Below are 15,862 nucleotides of genomic sequence, written 5' to 3'. Positions count from 1 at the left end.
TGAACTAGCCTAGAAAATAAACAGGTTTATTTAGCATATTCAAAGTGTTCGGCAGGGGCTCTTTTAAGTGACATCATACATTTAAAACTGATATCTCACGTACTCTATTCATTGAATTGGGTAATTGTTTCCTCTTGTAATTCAGTTACTAGAGACCGGATTTTAGGCAAATGTCTATTCTTTTCTGTGCGTTCTTATTGCACTTTTTTATGAATGAGCACAAATTAGAGGTTCAGAAGGGCTTCTATAGAGCTTTTATAGTGCTTATAAATGCCTATTTTTTATCTTTGTGCCTAAATTTTTGTAAGTGCCTCTAAATACCTATTTTCGAAATCGGTGCTTTTATTAACTTTATTTAACCTCAAATTTTACTTTTGAGCAAAGTTGGAGAGTGGTATTCATGCTACCGGCCAAAATTGGGCTTTCAGAGCTCTATGAGCGGCAACCTATATTCCATCTCGGAAGTTTCTTTCAGCATTGTCAAGGCTACAAGGCCCTCTTTAGCCAATAGGAAGACCGATTAGGCTCTGCACATGTATTCATCTCTGTCGCATCGTCTGCTCGGCATCTCAGCGTCTGCTCGCACGCATAGGTAACAGTAGGTGCTTCTGTGCAGCTGGAGGACGATAGAGAACCAATGCGAAAGTGGAGTGTCATCAGAGAAAAAAATGTAGGAAAACAGTGTAGGAAGACAAAACCTAGATGTTCGAGTGGTTTTAGTTTTGTTTGTCATTTACTTTTTAAAGGGTGCTCTGGAAGATGCATGACAAATTTTAGTTAGAGACTTTAAGTTGTTGCATTCCTAATGAATAGCTTTGTACCACAAGAATTTTGTTGTTTCGCTCACTGCAATCGGTTCATTACAAGCCGCAAAAGCATGATGTGAGGAAGTTATCCTGAAACCTTTGCCGCTTCGCAAGCCCAATTCCTTTCCTGCCCTCTTTGGTATTAGAGTAACACAGAGCCGCAAGATCACATGACACAGACACATTAATACGTCATGCTTGGCTGATTCAATCCTTTTTTGTTTTACTGGTATAGAACGCATTAGTCAAGCACCTATTCTTTTAAGCGATTGTGAATTGCCCTTTTTGGAAAATTTCCGGTATGTATTGTAGCTTGAACATCATTGTTACACGTGGTATGCTATCATATGGTATATTAACCATGTTTTTCTGCAAAATTAACTAGCTGCGAGTGCAACGGTGTCATTTTCGTTTCTTTTGTGCCTTGTCTCCGTGCGTTACTTCACAAGCAAACATGAACTATCACCAACTAACCCAACTTTCAACACTACTGAGCTTATATCATGCAACAGATTGCACAAATTACACATGGCATCTCGAATAATTGTCGCAATGCCACATAAACTACTTTCATGTATGCAGGACCACGGTTGTATGCAGAAATTTTTTCGGGGAGGGAGGGGAGGCAACTCCTTGATCAAAAGTAGGGGCAGGACAGGCGAAACGGTCATTTTGCGCTTTGTATGCATAGCAAAAATTATTTTTCGGAGGGTGCTTGGCACGGGCCCGGAGTTCCACCATGTGCATCTCCATCATGTTGGGCTGCATGCCCATGAGATGAAGGGCAAGTGGTGTTCCGTGTGACACCTCGCCTCTTTCAGGGCGCATACCATTGCAAATCTTTGCAAACGGGATCATGAGCGCCCAGTGCATGCATTTTTCTTGCTAGCTCGAAATGCTCAAACCAGGTGAGAGGTTCTTTAAGGTGTTCACACACATAGCAGAAATCAACCGTGTGCAATTAGACCTGGTTAACACGAGGCTAAAAGACCCGTCTAGCCTTATAGTGGTCCGGGCATTTGTTCCACCTGTGGTGCCCTTCTCAGCCATGCCGGAAAAAAAAAAAAAACAAGAAAAGGAACCTAGGAGCATGTTTATTTGATGGTGGTCAATTAAGTCATCATGCTGGACAATAAAAGACACGATTCTTCAAACCCTGCGGGAATAAATTGCATGTCTAGGCTATTCATTGGCGCCTTTGTACCATTATAAACAAAAATATTTCTTTTTGCTTTCCTGTCGTAGAGACAAGTAGAGCGTATTTGTTCTAAAATTTGATTTTTTTTAATTTATAGTGCCTATAGTTCCAATTTTGGGGGCCTAAAACTGTGTTTTGCCTTCCTATTTTTGATGCCAGAACTCGATTTTTTTAGTGCCCATAAATCCGACCTCTAGTAATTACCATACGTGGATGGTAACTACCATGTTTTCACACACTGCATTGTGAGGGTTGAGTGGAATTAAAGCCTCTTTTTAACTATCTTATGCTCTGTTAGTGAGGTGGGAGACACTAATTGGTCATTCAACAACCAAAAAAATAAATCGCTGGAAGGCTGCCTTTAAAGCCATCATCACAAGTATGGTTCAGCAAGATTTGATTTGTCCTTTATTTTTAAAACTACTGGGTCCTACAAGTTTAGAAGGGCCCCTCTTCTTATTCTTCCAGCTTTTTTGCACACTGGGTAAAATTAGTATTGAGAATTTTTTGTGGCACTTTATCGGTTTGATAAGTGTCTGGTAACTGCTGTTGTCTCACTGTGGCAGTCATGGCAGTAAAATAAACACACATCTTTGAGCACGTTTGAGCTGTAAGACTTAATTTTAGTAACTCTGCTTAGTTCATTCTTTCTAACCATAACCGTACTGCAAGTATGACTTTGACTAAAAATAATGCAACACTTATTTCATTGGTCAACTAATGCAAAGTCACCCATCTTTCGCTGTTTCATAAAATTTTCCTCCATTGATGACTTCATGATCACTTTATACTCCAACCTCAGTACATTTCAAATCATGTTGATCATTATATAATAAGCTAGGAATTGCATTGCATCATGTTACGCCACCTTTCAGTCATTTATTATTCTCCAATGTTAGGAGACTGGAACCACCTTTTTTCAAGTATCACAGCCAACACTGACAGCAAGCTTTTTCACAAAACAATTCTCGGTGAGATGGGGCTATAGGTGGCAGCAACGTTCCCGCGGTAGTGTGGATAGGCGGTTGGCGGCTCGTATACAAATACACGCTGTGGCGCTTCGTTGTGTGTGGTAAGAACCGATTGTCAGTGAATAAAATGCGTTGACTGTCATTTACTGCTAATATCTACACGCCTTTCTGCCCATGCGACGTTACTATTACTAGCGAGGGAAGCGCATTCTGCCTATCAAAGAGATGCTCGCTGTGGATGACAGTCTGTATGCTTTCTCACTAAATAATGCCTTTGCTGTGTTGTTTGTACATGTTTAACTTGTGTTCTGTCTACTACCTACTGCTGTAGTTAGGCTGAACCACTTATTTACTTCTTGCTCATCTGGATACAAAAAGAAAGAAAAAAAGAAAGATTGTAAAAAACTGCATATTGCTGTGATGAGTTCAGTACCACTGTTCGCATGAATATGCATGGGCTTTTTTTTTTTCGTTCTGTGTACCACGAAATGTGGGACAGTCAGTCAGTCTAGTCAGAAGAGCTTAGTGACTGACAGCCCTTCGTGCCATTGACATTTACCAGGCACGCTCATGTTGTTGCACCAGTGAAAGTATAAAAAGCTTGTAAGAGCTCAGCAGAAACCTTTCATTGATGGGCTACGTGCATGATAGTGATACAACAAAGGTCTGGTTATTTTATTGGACAAGCTTGTTGTTTTTTTACAAACAAAAAATGGCTGGCACTTTCCATCAGTCAATAACAACTTCAAACAAAATGCTCAAGACAATGTAAAAAAAAAGATGAGATTTTTCGTAAAGTTGTACACCTGTACAAATTAATTTTTGAACGTCTGGGTTATTTGAAACCTTCTTAAATCTAAGCACACGGATGTTTCTGTGCAAATTTCGCACCAAGATAAAATTGCGCACAACTCTGTTTTAAGTACAGTTTAAGTACCGAAGTGTCACACTTTACTTAATAGTAATATTTCTCTGTAATGGTACCACAGCCAGATAAAAACAAGTAATCCTTATTACATAATCGATACACTACAGGGCCATAGTTATACACCTAACAACGTGAAAGTGTGTGGAATATAGCCTCGTTTTCGTTTACAACCGAGTCACTAAAATGCTGCATTCAGACATCATTTAGTAGTCAGCAGTCACATTTGGGACGATGCCAAGTGCATTTTACGATGTGCTTGAAGCAGAAAGCGGCACCCACACTAAAATGAATCTAGTGAATGGAGGGTATGGCGACAATACACAGCACTCTGGAAAGTTACAATCATTGATTTTATTGCAGTGCATTAACAACTGAGCAAAACCAAATGATTTCGTATGTCGTTTAAGGCATATGTACAAGCAGTTAAACTTGCGCTAACATAACTGAACAAACCACCCTTTGAGAATGTGCATGACGAATGCACACATGCAAACACAATGTGGCTAGCAGACAACGCAGGGAACAATCTAAACTGGGCACGCTTCAGCCAGTTGTCGCCAGGCAGCCACTCTGCTTGATCTCGCAGCCAATAGCTAACATTTTATTACCAGGAGAACCACCTGTTACCTGAACTAACTGTACTTATTTTCTTGTTTTCCTTTTGTTTTGTAACTCTTGTATTTATAATTTGGAGGAACATTGTGTTGCCTAGACTCACTATACTCTTTTGTTTTGTATATTTAAATTATTGTAACTGCTGTCCTTATTATAAATAAATAATAACTAAATTAATACATTTTTGTGTTGTGAATGCAGGGTTTTCTCGGAGCATATAGAATCAATTGATTCCGACCTGGATTGGTTGCAAGATCAGCTGCTGAGCGGAGGACTCAACTTGGACACTTCCACACTCATGGGGGTATGTCCTGACTGGATGGGGCTTCTGTCAAAAGCCTCAAAGGTAGATAGGATATGAAATCACCACACTGCATTAGTGGAGTGATCACACATTTTCGTTGCAAAACTATTCAAGGCAATAGTTATTTTCTCCCCGGCAGTCTGTATTGCGATTGTATTTTTCCTTTCACGTTTTGCACCGCATTCTGGGCACCATAGCATGGTTTATACCTTTGCAGATTTGAAAATTTTGAACGAGCCAGCACAGCACCTTAAACGTGATTAAGACACCTCGAAATGTCACCAAATGATGAGTTGTTGGGAATTCTAAAATTAGGAGCTAAACCCTGTGCTTACTCATAGCCATGTAGCAGCATTAATAGTCAATCACCCTCACTGTCGGTAGCATTGGTGCTATTTCATGACATGCCGTTGTATGACCGTTAAGGGGAGATTACAATTGGAAAAAAAAGTTCAATTTGAAGTCTGAGGCAATGAAACTTTTTGTTGTTAGCATAAGTAATTATGAAATGCTAAGCTCATAGTAATTGGTTACATTAAGTTTGTAATAATGTTATGATTAATGTCATGCCTTATAGGAGATAATTGCACTCTTGTCGTATTAAGAAATATGTGGAAAAGTTTTTATCTTGATCCGGCTATCAGAAGTACCAAAAGCATGATGTCCATAGTCAAAAAGTTTAAGTTGCATCTCGAGAAAAATATATTTTAAACATAGGAATAAAAGCTGAACTGTGTAGTAGTGATGTGCTTATTAAAACAATTTATTTTTTATGAGAGTCTTAGAGTCAGTTATCTTGAGCATGTGGCTTTGGTGAACTCTTCATGTGAAATAAAATATCAAGCAGCCAGAAAACAATTTCCAGGGCACTCTAGACTATGAGCTCTTTTAATTATTTATAGCCTTCTAGTGCTCTTTAAAGGTGACTTTGTCCTACTTCGAGTTTAACTACAACCTTGATTTTTTTTTGTCAATAAAGTAGAAAACCTAGACTCGTGAAAGCAATTAAAAACAAAAGATATGTAAACTAGTTTTTTGTGTCTCCTCTTTTCTTATTAATCTTTTGAGGATTAAATTTTTTTTCTTTGAAAAAATTCGCCCAGATGTCGAATTGCTTGATTGTGGATTTTGGGTATACAGATTTGTAAAGTTGGGGAGAAATTGTAAAAAAAGAATTGAGAATAGTATTTTGTGTCAGCATCACTCGGAACTGCATAATGTTTAATAGTTCTTCAGAGGGTGGTATTCCTTGAAACACAGCCTTACACACGGTGTGTTATTGCAGTTATTGCAGTCTGCACGCATAAAAGTGAACAAAATCAAAATCATAGCTAAAAAAGGCATCGCTGTCAGTGTCAAGAGGCATAGCATTCGACCATATCGCTGCTTTGCCATGCCTCTGAAGAACTAGAAGGAAGCTCTATAAACAAAGATAGCAAGAATACCTCACTTGCGTCAGTGATGAACAAGCTAAGAGCATCGCCACTAAAGATGAAAATACACTTGCGCTGCCCCGGCAAGGTAGTGCCGATAAAGATAAAAATCATGTTTCATGCACCGTTGTTGCAGTCATGCGGCAAAAGTGAAACCACGAAAGGGCATTGCTGCAGACTGCATTACGAGTTGAAGCTAGAAAACAGTTCTGTTCGTCCTGCAAGAAGGTAGAACAATCAAATTTCAAATGCCTCTTGAAAGTCCGAGGAGATGGCAGCCTTTGAATGAAGGCTCAAAATGAAATTTCAAATAAAGGATCGAAACCTTGTTCATACAGCAAAGACATTCCGGGACAGACAACCTCCACTGTTCATGAAAAGACGAAAACTCCCAACAGGCCAGTAAACAATCACACGAGGCCCAAAAATTGTAATGAAGAGAAATATTTGCTATTTTATTATGGGAACATGCCGCTGCAAGAATTTTACGAATACGCACTATAATATGAAAGTAACAGGGGTTAACTACAGAGAAAAAAATACAGGGGTTAGAAATTTTCAATTCAAATAAAATTCAAATTGAAAATTATCAATTGAATTGTTTCAGCTGGTTTTAAATTTTTGTATGGCATCGCCACCCTTCTTCTCCAAAGAGAGAGAGGGAGAAAGTGTAGCCCATCGGCACGCAGCCAATGCATTAGCAGGGCTTACCCTACATGAGCGAGTGTTATAGTGGCGCAGGGAGGAGGTGCTATGAGAGGAGCACCCTTTCTTTGGCATAGCCGCTTCTCCCGGCAGTCTCGGGCTCTACAAAGTGGCAAAGGGCAGCACAGGAAAATGAAAATGTGGACCCCGCAGTCACTAATGCATCACCGCAGGGCCAAGGTGCCGTTTCGTATGGCAAAGGACCGACCGGCAAGCTCAGTGGTACGTCAAGTTGCCCATGGGCAAGCTTGCGTATGAGGGGGATTGGTCGGGTGAAGTAAAGAAGTGCGGGAATCGTTTTTTTGAAATGGAGGGTCTGCGCACTGCATAGCACTGGAATATTTGGTCTAGCACTGGAATATTGGTCGCAGTGGTCTACTCTAAAAATTGACAAGCTTGTTTGGGGAATGTAAAAAAAACGTCGGAGCTTGTTTACAGGCCTTTTAAGAGGAGATATGGGTCTCAAAAAATTTTTTTGATTAGTTAGATTAACTGAACAAAATTTAGTACACTTATTCATTTTTTCCTGCAGTTTTCAGATCTTCAAGTAGATTTTTATTATCTGCATTTGAATAAAAAATGTGCAATTTCTAGGAGCATGTTTCTTATGGGGTTTTTTAGCAACTTTTCTTTGTCAAACAGAAAAGCAATATATGTGGCAAGACTGCCAGAGAGCTCGTTTAGCGGATCATGCCAGTTTGATTTTTTACATCGATCTTTACAAAATAAGTGGATGCAAATATAAATGAAATTTGTTTCTTCTTACACTTTATGATTATCAATAATTATAATTAGGTAAATGACAATATAACAAAATAAAAGGCATCATTTGGCTAGACCAGATTTCTGGCAATTTTTGTGCATACATAGTTTTTGTGCTTGAGAAAGAGAAGTTGCCAAAAATTTCCAAAAGAATTATGCTTGGAAACGTTGTTCAAATGGTATAATTTTTTGTTCTAATGCAACTATTAAAAATCTACTCAGAGGCTTGGAATTTTCAGAAAAAAACTTGATGATTCTATTGACTCTAATTTGGTTCACCCAATTAATAAAAACACACTTTTCAAGACCCACATCTTAAAGGGTTCATGCACCAACTATTTAGCACTGAGAAATACCTGCACATACAGAGAACACAGAATAACTGCAGCAAAAAATGTAGAATAACCATTTAGCAAAAATGGTGCCAACTCACTATATATTGTCTCTTTTTTGCCAATGCCTATGAAATATGGAAATGTGGACACACACACTGGGAAAGGTTGACTAAGGAAGATAAGGTGTAGTTAAATATTTGTGGAGGTTTCATTGCTTGCAGTGCATTTGGCTTTACTATATCTGCAATTTTGTAAAAAACCTTCTGTACCAGGGCATAAATAATGCAGTTCAATTTTCATACTTGTCTATATTATATTGTGGGTACTGAATACCTTGTTCATGCTCTCAAGTACAGTAATTTCCTCCTTTTTTGGCTCTCTTTGCTTTCCTGACATCTACTGTCATTTCAGTAGATAATATTTTTTGTGCGTGTATTTTGTGCATGTACTGCAACCACTGCAAACCACGCGGCTACCAAACACGGCTGTTACATCAATCTGCACCAATCTCAGTGCCACACCATTCATGCAGGACAGCATGGGTGGTGTGGTGTGTACAGCAACGTATAGTTTGACGGGAGCTTGAGGCGCCAAGTCCGGCACCATTTCCTCCACTTCCACTCAACCATGGCGCCACACAAACGCTTTTGGCGGTCTCCATTATTCAAGCCGTCGTGAAGCAGGAAATTGCAAAGCTCGCTTTTCCTGTGGCCTTCTCTGTCTCCTGACCAGCCTCCAGAACAATGACAATAAATGCATCATGCCATAACTCATTTTTTTCCGCAATCACCGCAATTTGACGGAATAGAGAACTGCAGACGACAAACCGATCTGCTTCCCCTGCCATAGAGTGGGGCATATCTCCTGCTACTCTCGCAGCACTTGGACGCCCTCAAACTGGAGCCCATTTTTCTCTTCTCGCTCATACAAGGACTCCCGTCGGTATTCGCCCAGTCGTGTGTGCCCTTCTTCCGATGTCCCTAACAGCCGCTCCACCGCTCGTTCGCCGTCACCTCAACGCTGCCGTTCCTCATCATCCCAACCACACCTCTCGGACAGAATACTAGATTATGCAGCTCTGGGAGGTGTGCTGCATCAATTGCGACTGATCCAAATCCTCCCTTGATGCTCCACACTCATACGAACTTGATTGAGGTGTATGTGGACAGTATTTCTTTGAAAGCGTTAGTTGATACCGGAGCTCAAGTGTCCATAATGAGTGCTCATCTGTGTCACCTACTCAAAAAAGTCCTCACGTCTGCAGCGACTAAAGCCCTCCGTGTCGCTGATGGTGGAACTGTGGCCATCACTGGAATGTGTACCGCTCGTGTTAGTATTGCCGGCCGCCATGTCTCCGTTTTATTAATGGTATTTGAAAATTGCCCTCACGACCTAATCTTCGGCATGGACTTCTTATCGACGCATTCTGCTCTGATCGATTGTGCCGCCGGTACTCTCTGCCTAGAACTTCCTCTTCTCCCGTATTCTCACTCTGAACTCCCAAACAGCCTGTGCACTACTGACTTCTTCTGGATACCACCTAAAGCTCTCACATTTGTTGAATTGGCAATACCTTCTTCCGTGCTCAACGATGGTTATATCGTGACGCCGATTCCTGATGTTCTCCTTGCACGTGACATTACTGTCCCACACTCCGTCATAACCATGGCCTCTAACTGAACATATTTACCTGTTGTCAATTTCAGTTTCATAAAACAAGTGCTACCTCAAGGAATTTCGGTCGCCACGCTAAGACCCTTTATTGACGACCACATCACCTGTTTTGCGGCAGACGTATGTTTCGATCACCCACGTCACTTGCAGGATGCCACATGCCTCGATGCAACCTTACGCTTCATGATCGCACCGGATCTCAAACCTGAGAAGTCGGTCGCGCTGTGCCTCTTTCTGGCTTCATACCGCAACATATTTGACATCGACAGCCGTCCACTCGGCCAGACTTCACTCGTCAAGCACCACATTAACACAAGTAATTCTCATTCCATTCATCGGCGACCAAACAGGGTGTCTGCCTCCGAGCGTAAAGTAATTCAGCAAGAAGTCACCAAGATGCTAGCCAAAGGAATTATTAAACCCTCTTCGAGCCCTTGGGCGTCCCCCGTTCAGCTCATTAAAAAGAAAGATGGCACGTGGCGCTTCTGCGTGGATTACCTCTATTTGAATGGAATCATGAAAAAGGATGTTTACTCTTTACCACGCATCGATGACGCTCTCGATTGTCTCCACGGCACCCGATACTTTTCTTCAATAGACCTACGTTCCAGCTATTGGCAGATTGCTGTCACCGAAAAAGACCAAGACAAGACTGCGCTTGTAACTCTAGACGGCCTATATCATTTCAAGGTTATGCCATTTGGGCTATGCAATACCCCAGCCACATTCGAGTGCATGATGGGCTCTCTGCTACAAGAATTCAAATGGTCATAATGTCTTTGTTATTTTGACGATGTCGTATATTCCACGACATTTGAGACCCACCTTCAGCATTTGTCAGCTATTCTCGGCATATTCTGCACTGCAGGCCTTCAACTAAACTCGTCGAAGTGCCACTTCGGACACCGGCAAATTACAGTGTTGGGCCACTTTGTCGACACCTGTGGTGTGCAGCCAGACTCAGAGAAAATTCGTGCAGTCACCAGTTTTCCTGTACCCCAGTCAGTCAAAGACGCCCAGATTTTTGTAGGACTTTGTTCCTATTTTAGAAGGTTTGTGAAATATTTTGCAACCATTGCTCGACCCCTCACTGAGCTTCTGAAGGAATACGTCACATTTATATGGGGTACCAACCAAGCTGCTGCTTTTTCTCACCTAATCATGCTACTGACGACTCCACCTATATTGGCTCATTTCGACCCATCCGCTCTGACAGAAGTCCAAACCGATGCTAGTGGTCACGGGATCGGAGCCATCCTAGCCCAACGCCAACAGGGACACACCGAGTTGTCTCCTACGCTAGCCGCCTCCTCACAGCTGCTGAGCGCAACTATTTCATTACAGAGCGTGAATGTCTTGCTGTTGTTTGGGCAGTCTCAAAGTTCCGCCCATGTTTATATGGCACAAATTTCTCTGTAATAACTGACCATCATGCGCTATGTTGGCTTACGTCACTGAAGGATCCGACTGGCTGGCTCGGGGGCTGGGCTCTGCGACTGCAAGAGTATACCTACACGGTGACGTGCAAGTCCGGACGCCTACATCAGGATGCGACTTCCTGTCCCGCTACCGGGTTGCCAAGTCGAGCATTATGCCTGACACCAACACCAACCCTAGCGTCTTTTCTCTTTCACAAATTACGTGCATCGGTGACGAGCAGTGCTTTGATGCGTCCTTGGGTGCTATCATTGGGGGCCTCGAATCACCGTCTTTAAATCAGTCCCATCGCTCATTCATGCTCCACAATGGTGTATTATACCACCAAAATTTTGAGCGGGATGGACCGGCACTGCTGCTTGTTATTCCGAAACACCTTCGCTCGGAAGTTCTACATGAACTTCATGACCTTCCGACTACCGGTCACTTTGGCTTGTCACGCGCTTACGACCGAATATGCCGGCGCTCCTTTTGGCCAGGGTTTGCACGCTGAGTCAGAAGATACGTGGTGGCTTGTGAGAAATGTCAGTGCCGCAAAACACCATTGACACTTTCCGCCAGACACCTTCAACCACTTGACATTCTGTCAGAACCGTTCTTCCGCGTTGGCAGCGACCTACTTGGCCCTTCCCCTTGTCATTCTCGGGTAACAACTGGATAGCTGTGGCCACCCACTACTCCACCCGTTATGCCATCACACGAGCTCTTCCAACAAGCTGTGCCATAGATGTCGCCGACTTCCTCCTCAAGGACGTGATTTTGCAACACGGAGACCCATGACAGCTGCTTACATACTGTGGCCGCACCTTTTTGTCGAAGGTCATAGCCGTAATTTTGCAGTCCTGTCAAACGAGACACAAGCTGACTACGTCAAACCATCCGCAAACCAATGGACTCATGGAGCATCTAAATCGAACTCTTACAGACATGCTCGCTAAGTATGTTTCTACCAACCACATCGTCTGGGATCTCGCGTTGCCGTATGTCATATTTCCCTATAATTATTCGCGCCATGACACTGCCGGTCACTCTCCATTTTTTCTGGTGTTTGGCCGAGAACCAACATTGCCTCTAGACACCGTCATACCGTCCCCTGCATTACCGACCAGTGAATATGCCAGGGACGCTATCACTCAGGCCGCTCACGCACGCGAAATCACCCGCACTCGCCTTCTGACCTCTCAAGAGAAGCAACAGCGTTTGTATGATCAACAACATTACGAGGTACACTTTCCGCCCGGTTCTTTGGTCCTGCTGTGGTCTTTTACTCGTCAAGTAGACTTGTCAGAAAAACTGCTTAGTCGCTACACAGGTTCATACTGAGTCCTTCGTGTGGTTACTCTTGTGACATATGAAATTGATTCTGTCGCCCCGTCGCCTTCATGTGTCCAACAGGCTACCGATATTATACATGTTGCGCGCTTGAAGCCCTACCACTCTCCTAGTGACGTTGACATTTAGATGCACCGAGACAGCGCTTCTGCCGCCGGGGATGCTACATGCATGCATATTGATATTCTAGGGGGCGACGCGCCTGTGTGCCTGACGAGGAAGACGAAGGGTTGTCTCCACTCGATCGCTGGTCAACCAGTCACGTCATTACCGCTGGTTTCCAATACATCTAATCCACAGCATCGTCTATACGGCGTCTCTTCTTTTCCGTAACACTGTGAAACAATGTGTTAAAAGTTGCTTCCTTTTTTATTACTATGGTTAAATAAAATTGCTTATAAAAAAGCTTTTATTGATCCTAGGACTAAAATTATTGCAAGGTATATGTACTCCCCCCTTCCTTTTTTTCTTTTAATGTGTTCTTGCAGGACAGTCTTTAAGATTTTGGTAATGTGACTGCTCAAAGGGCTTCAATTGCTGCAGATTCTGCAACTTTTTAGCCAAATGAAGCCGCAGTAGCTTACAAAAGTATGGAATATGTCATGCTTGATTTCCTCTCCAATTTATTCATTTTAACACTGCAGAAATCGGTACCTAAAAGCACGTACAGGGGAAACTCTTTTATACGTACCTGTCAGAAACATGCAATCACCGTACACTACATGGTTGTGACACTAACAGGTGTAGATTTTCACAGTAAATGTTGCTGAAAACATATATTAAAAGGGTGATTTCCTCTCTTTTCTCCTCTTTTTCTATTGAAAAATATCATACAAGCATTTCATCCTAGCATCTCTATGAAGACTGTGTAATGAATTTGTCATGGCTGTGTGTTCACCATTTAATATATAAAGCAAGCAAATAACTGGGCTCAGAAGCAGCAACAGCATTTGAACAAGAGTTCTACAAATATTAAAATTTAAGTGCGAAGCAAATTCGCATATTAAAATGTGAGTGTGAATCGGATGGAATATTTTTCGAATATTTCTCAAATATGTCAAGGATCTTTTTGGAATACTTCAGAGCGAAATTGCAGAAAAAAAAACAGTTAGAGAGGATTTCTAAGCATTTTTTTATGAGATAGCAACATGAAAGTGTTTCTTTTGATTATGTTGATGAAGAGCTGACAGGGGTGCTGTTTCATAGCTGCCTTATCGAGAATGAAGCAGTCTTCCTCGGTGGAACAGTGACTATAGTGCTCGGCTACTGATCCAAAGGTCGCGGGTTCGCTCTTGGCTGTGGCCGTCGCATTTTGATGGAGGCGAAATGGTAGAGGCGAGTGATGTCAGTGCGTGGTTAAGAACACCAGAGGGTCAAACTTTCCTGAGTTCTCCACTACGCCGTCTCTCATAATCGTATCATGGTTTTGCGATGTAAGACCCCCGATATTATTATTATTATTATTATTATTATTATTATTATTATTATTATTATTATTATTATTATTATTATTGTTATTATTATTATTATTACTATTAAGAATAAGGCAATGCAGAAGCTGAATTGTATTTATGTTTGTGATTTGGTGCAATGAATGTATTGTCGACAATACTTTTTACGTGAAGGGCAAAGATGCTACTTTCTCTACTTTCCACCTCTTTCAACTTCCTAGCTGATATGGTGGACGAGGGTGTGCTCCAAACAGGATTAATGTAGCCTCCCTCTCCCCCTCCCCAATCTCTTGCCTAATCTATAATCTTCATGTTGGAACTAGTGTTTACTCAAGTGACCGTAGCAGAACATGAAAGGCAGCTTTGCCACAATACGAATTATCATGGGGTGAAGCATATTGAAAATATGAAGGGGCCACTGTCATACAGGTGTTGACTGTATTTGTTTTCGGGAAGTTCGAATAGTAAACTTCCGGTGTGAGTCGAATCAAATAACAAGTAGTACTAAAAAATATTTGAAATTTCAAATATTTGCACACCTCGAGTTTGTACCCATTCTGTCCCGTTTATGAGCATAACCCCTTCAGGCATACATTACAATGCACCACTTTCTATTACACATTACAATGCACCCCACACCTCCACCAGTTCGTTAGAGCGTTTATTAGCCGGCACACAGCGAGCATACACAATGGCCACAGTAACGACCAAGCACGGACTCTCGGCGTGAGCAGCATCCTTTTTGGGTAGAACCACTGGAAGGCACTTGAAAGTTCGACCAATTTCAGTGTTCGGAAGCTTCTCTGCATCACATATAATAATTCCAAGGCACTCAATATTACATTTCAAGAAATAAAAGAAAGTGATGTGCTTTTTTGTGGGAATCACAGTAAATAACTGCAATTAGCATGCAATAAAGTATTGCATTATGCTGCTGGCAGTCATGTTCCATTTTATCAGAAAGACTGGGCTCCAAATGTGTGCAATCAGTTTTTTGCTGCATTCACTTTGAGGGAAAAAAGTAATACATTTTACATTGGTTGTAGAAAGCGACACATTGAACAAACCGTTAAACATCTTAGTCCCTTGGATAAAGTGGTCGACTACAGTCATATTCAGCTCGCTGAGTTTAGTTTAAGACATATTGATTGTTAAGTTGATTGGTTAAGTTGATCCCACGACTATTGTATCTTGCTCTTCTTTGGCCACAAGTTGACGCAGCTAGCATAAAAAGGTTGCGTACACAAACGTAGCCACCACCATCTAAGGGGATAAAATGACCAATGACAGCTATACTTGTCATCTGCAAAAATTGGTCCTGCAGGAAGCCAATGGTGACTACAATTGTCATAGTTGTGTTTCTTGACACTAAATATCCACACTTGTCTATGTTGGGCCATTTGTGTCTTGGCTTTCAGTTTCTAGCTAATCTAGATTGTATTGTCATGCGGTGAAGCCATTATCTAGTTAACTATTTTGACGTTATTAGTAAAAGAATGGTACTATATTATTTGAAAAAAAAAAAAAGCTCTGAAAATTGAGTGGAAAAAGTTTTTCGGTCAGTTTGGTACACTTTTCATTCTTTTTTACGGTAGCAAAGGGGTAACAAAGGCTCCGAAACCTCAACCTCCCACTCTCAGAGGAGAGATGACGATGTAGCTGCAGCAGCGCCTGGAATGTGTCTTCACTGCTATCATCTTCCATCAGTAACAGAGCCATCCTGGTGACTTATGGGCAAGACTGGAGAAATATTTTATGCATAAGCTAGGTAGTGCTGACTGATTCTGCAGCATCATAGCTGCGTCGTTGAATGTACTGTATAGAGGGTGACAAAGCAGCAGCTAGCTATTTTGTGTTGCGGCAAAGTTGATGTTATTTTATGCACTGAATAGAGAGGCAGAAAATTGGATG

At 41.7% G+C, this 15,862-nt stretch overlaps 1 protein-coding gene across 6 annotated transcripts in view; it reads left to right on the top strand.

Annotated features, from left to right (window-relative positions):
* Positions 1-15,862, top strand: part of LOC119177288 (uncharacterized) — a 148,105-nt gene that overhangs the window by 93,642 nt on the left and 38,601 nt on the right. For 4 of the 6 annotated variants that reach the window (XM_037428738.2, XM_075878343.1, XM_037428737.2 and 1 more), the window contains one exon: positions 4,720-4,864. In XM_037428738.2, coding sequence (XP_037284635.1) covers positions 4,720-4,864 — 145 coding nt within the window. The remainder of the gene's footprint in view (positions 1-4,719; positions 4,865-15,862) is intronic. The other 2 variants (XM_075878344.1, XM_037428739.2) reach the window with 1 other exon arrangement.

The sequence above is a fragment of the Rhipicephalus microplus genome, chromosome X (assembly GCF_043290135.1).
Source record: "Rhipicephalus microplus isolate Deutch F79 chromosome X, USDA_Rmic, whole genome shotgun sequence".
Lineage (NCBI taxonomy): Eukaryota > Metazoa > Arthropoda > Arachnida > Ixodida > Ixodidae > Rhipicephalus > Rhipicephalus microplus.
Note: the sequence above shows the minus strand (reverse complement) of the source record. Positions and strands in the feature narration are given on the sequence as shown.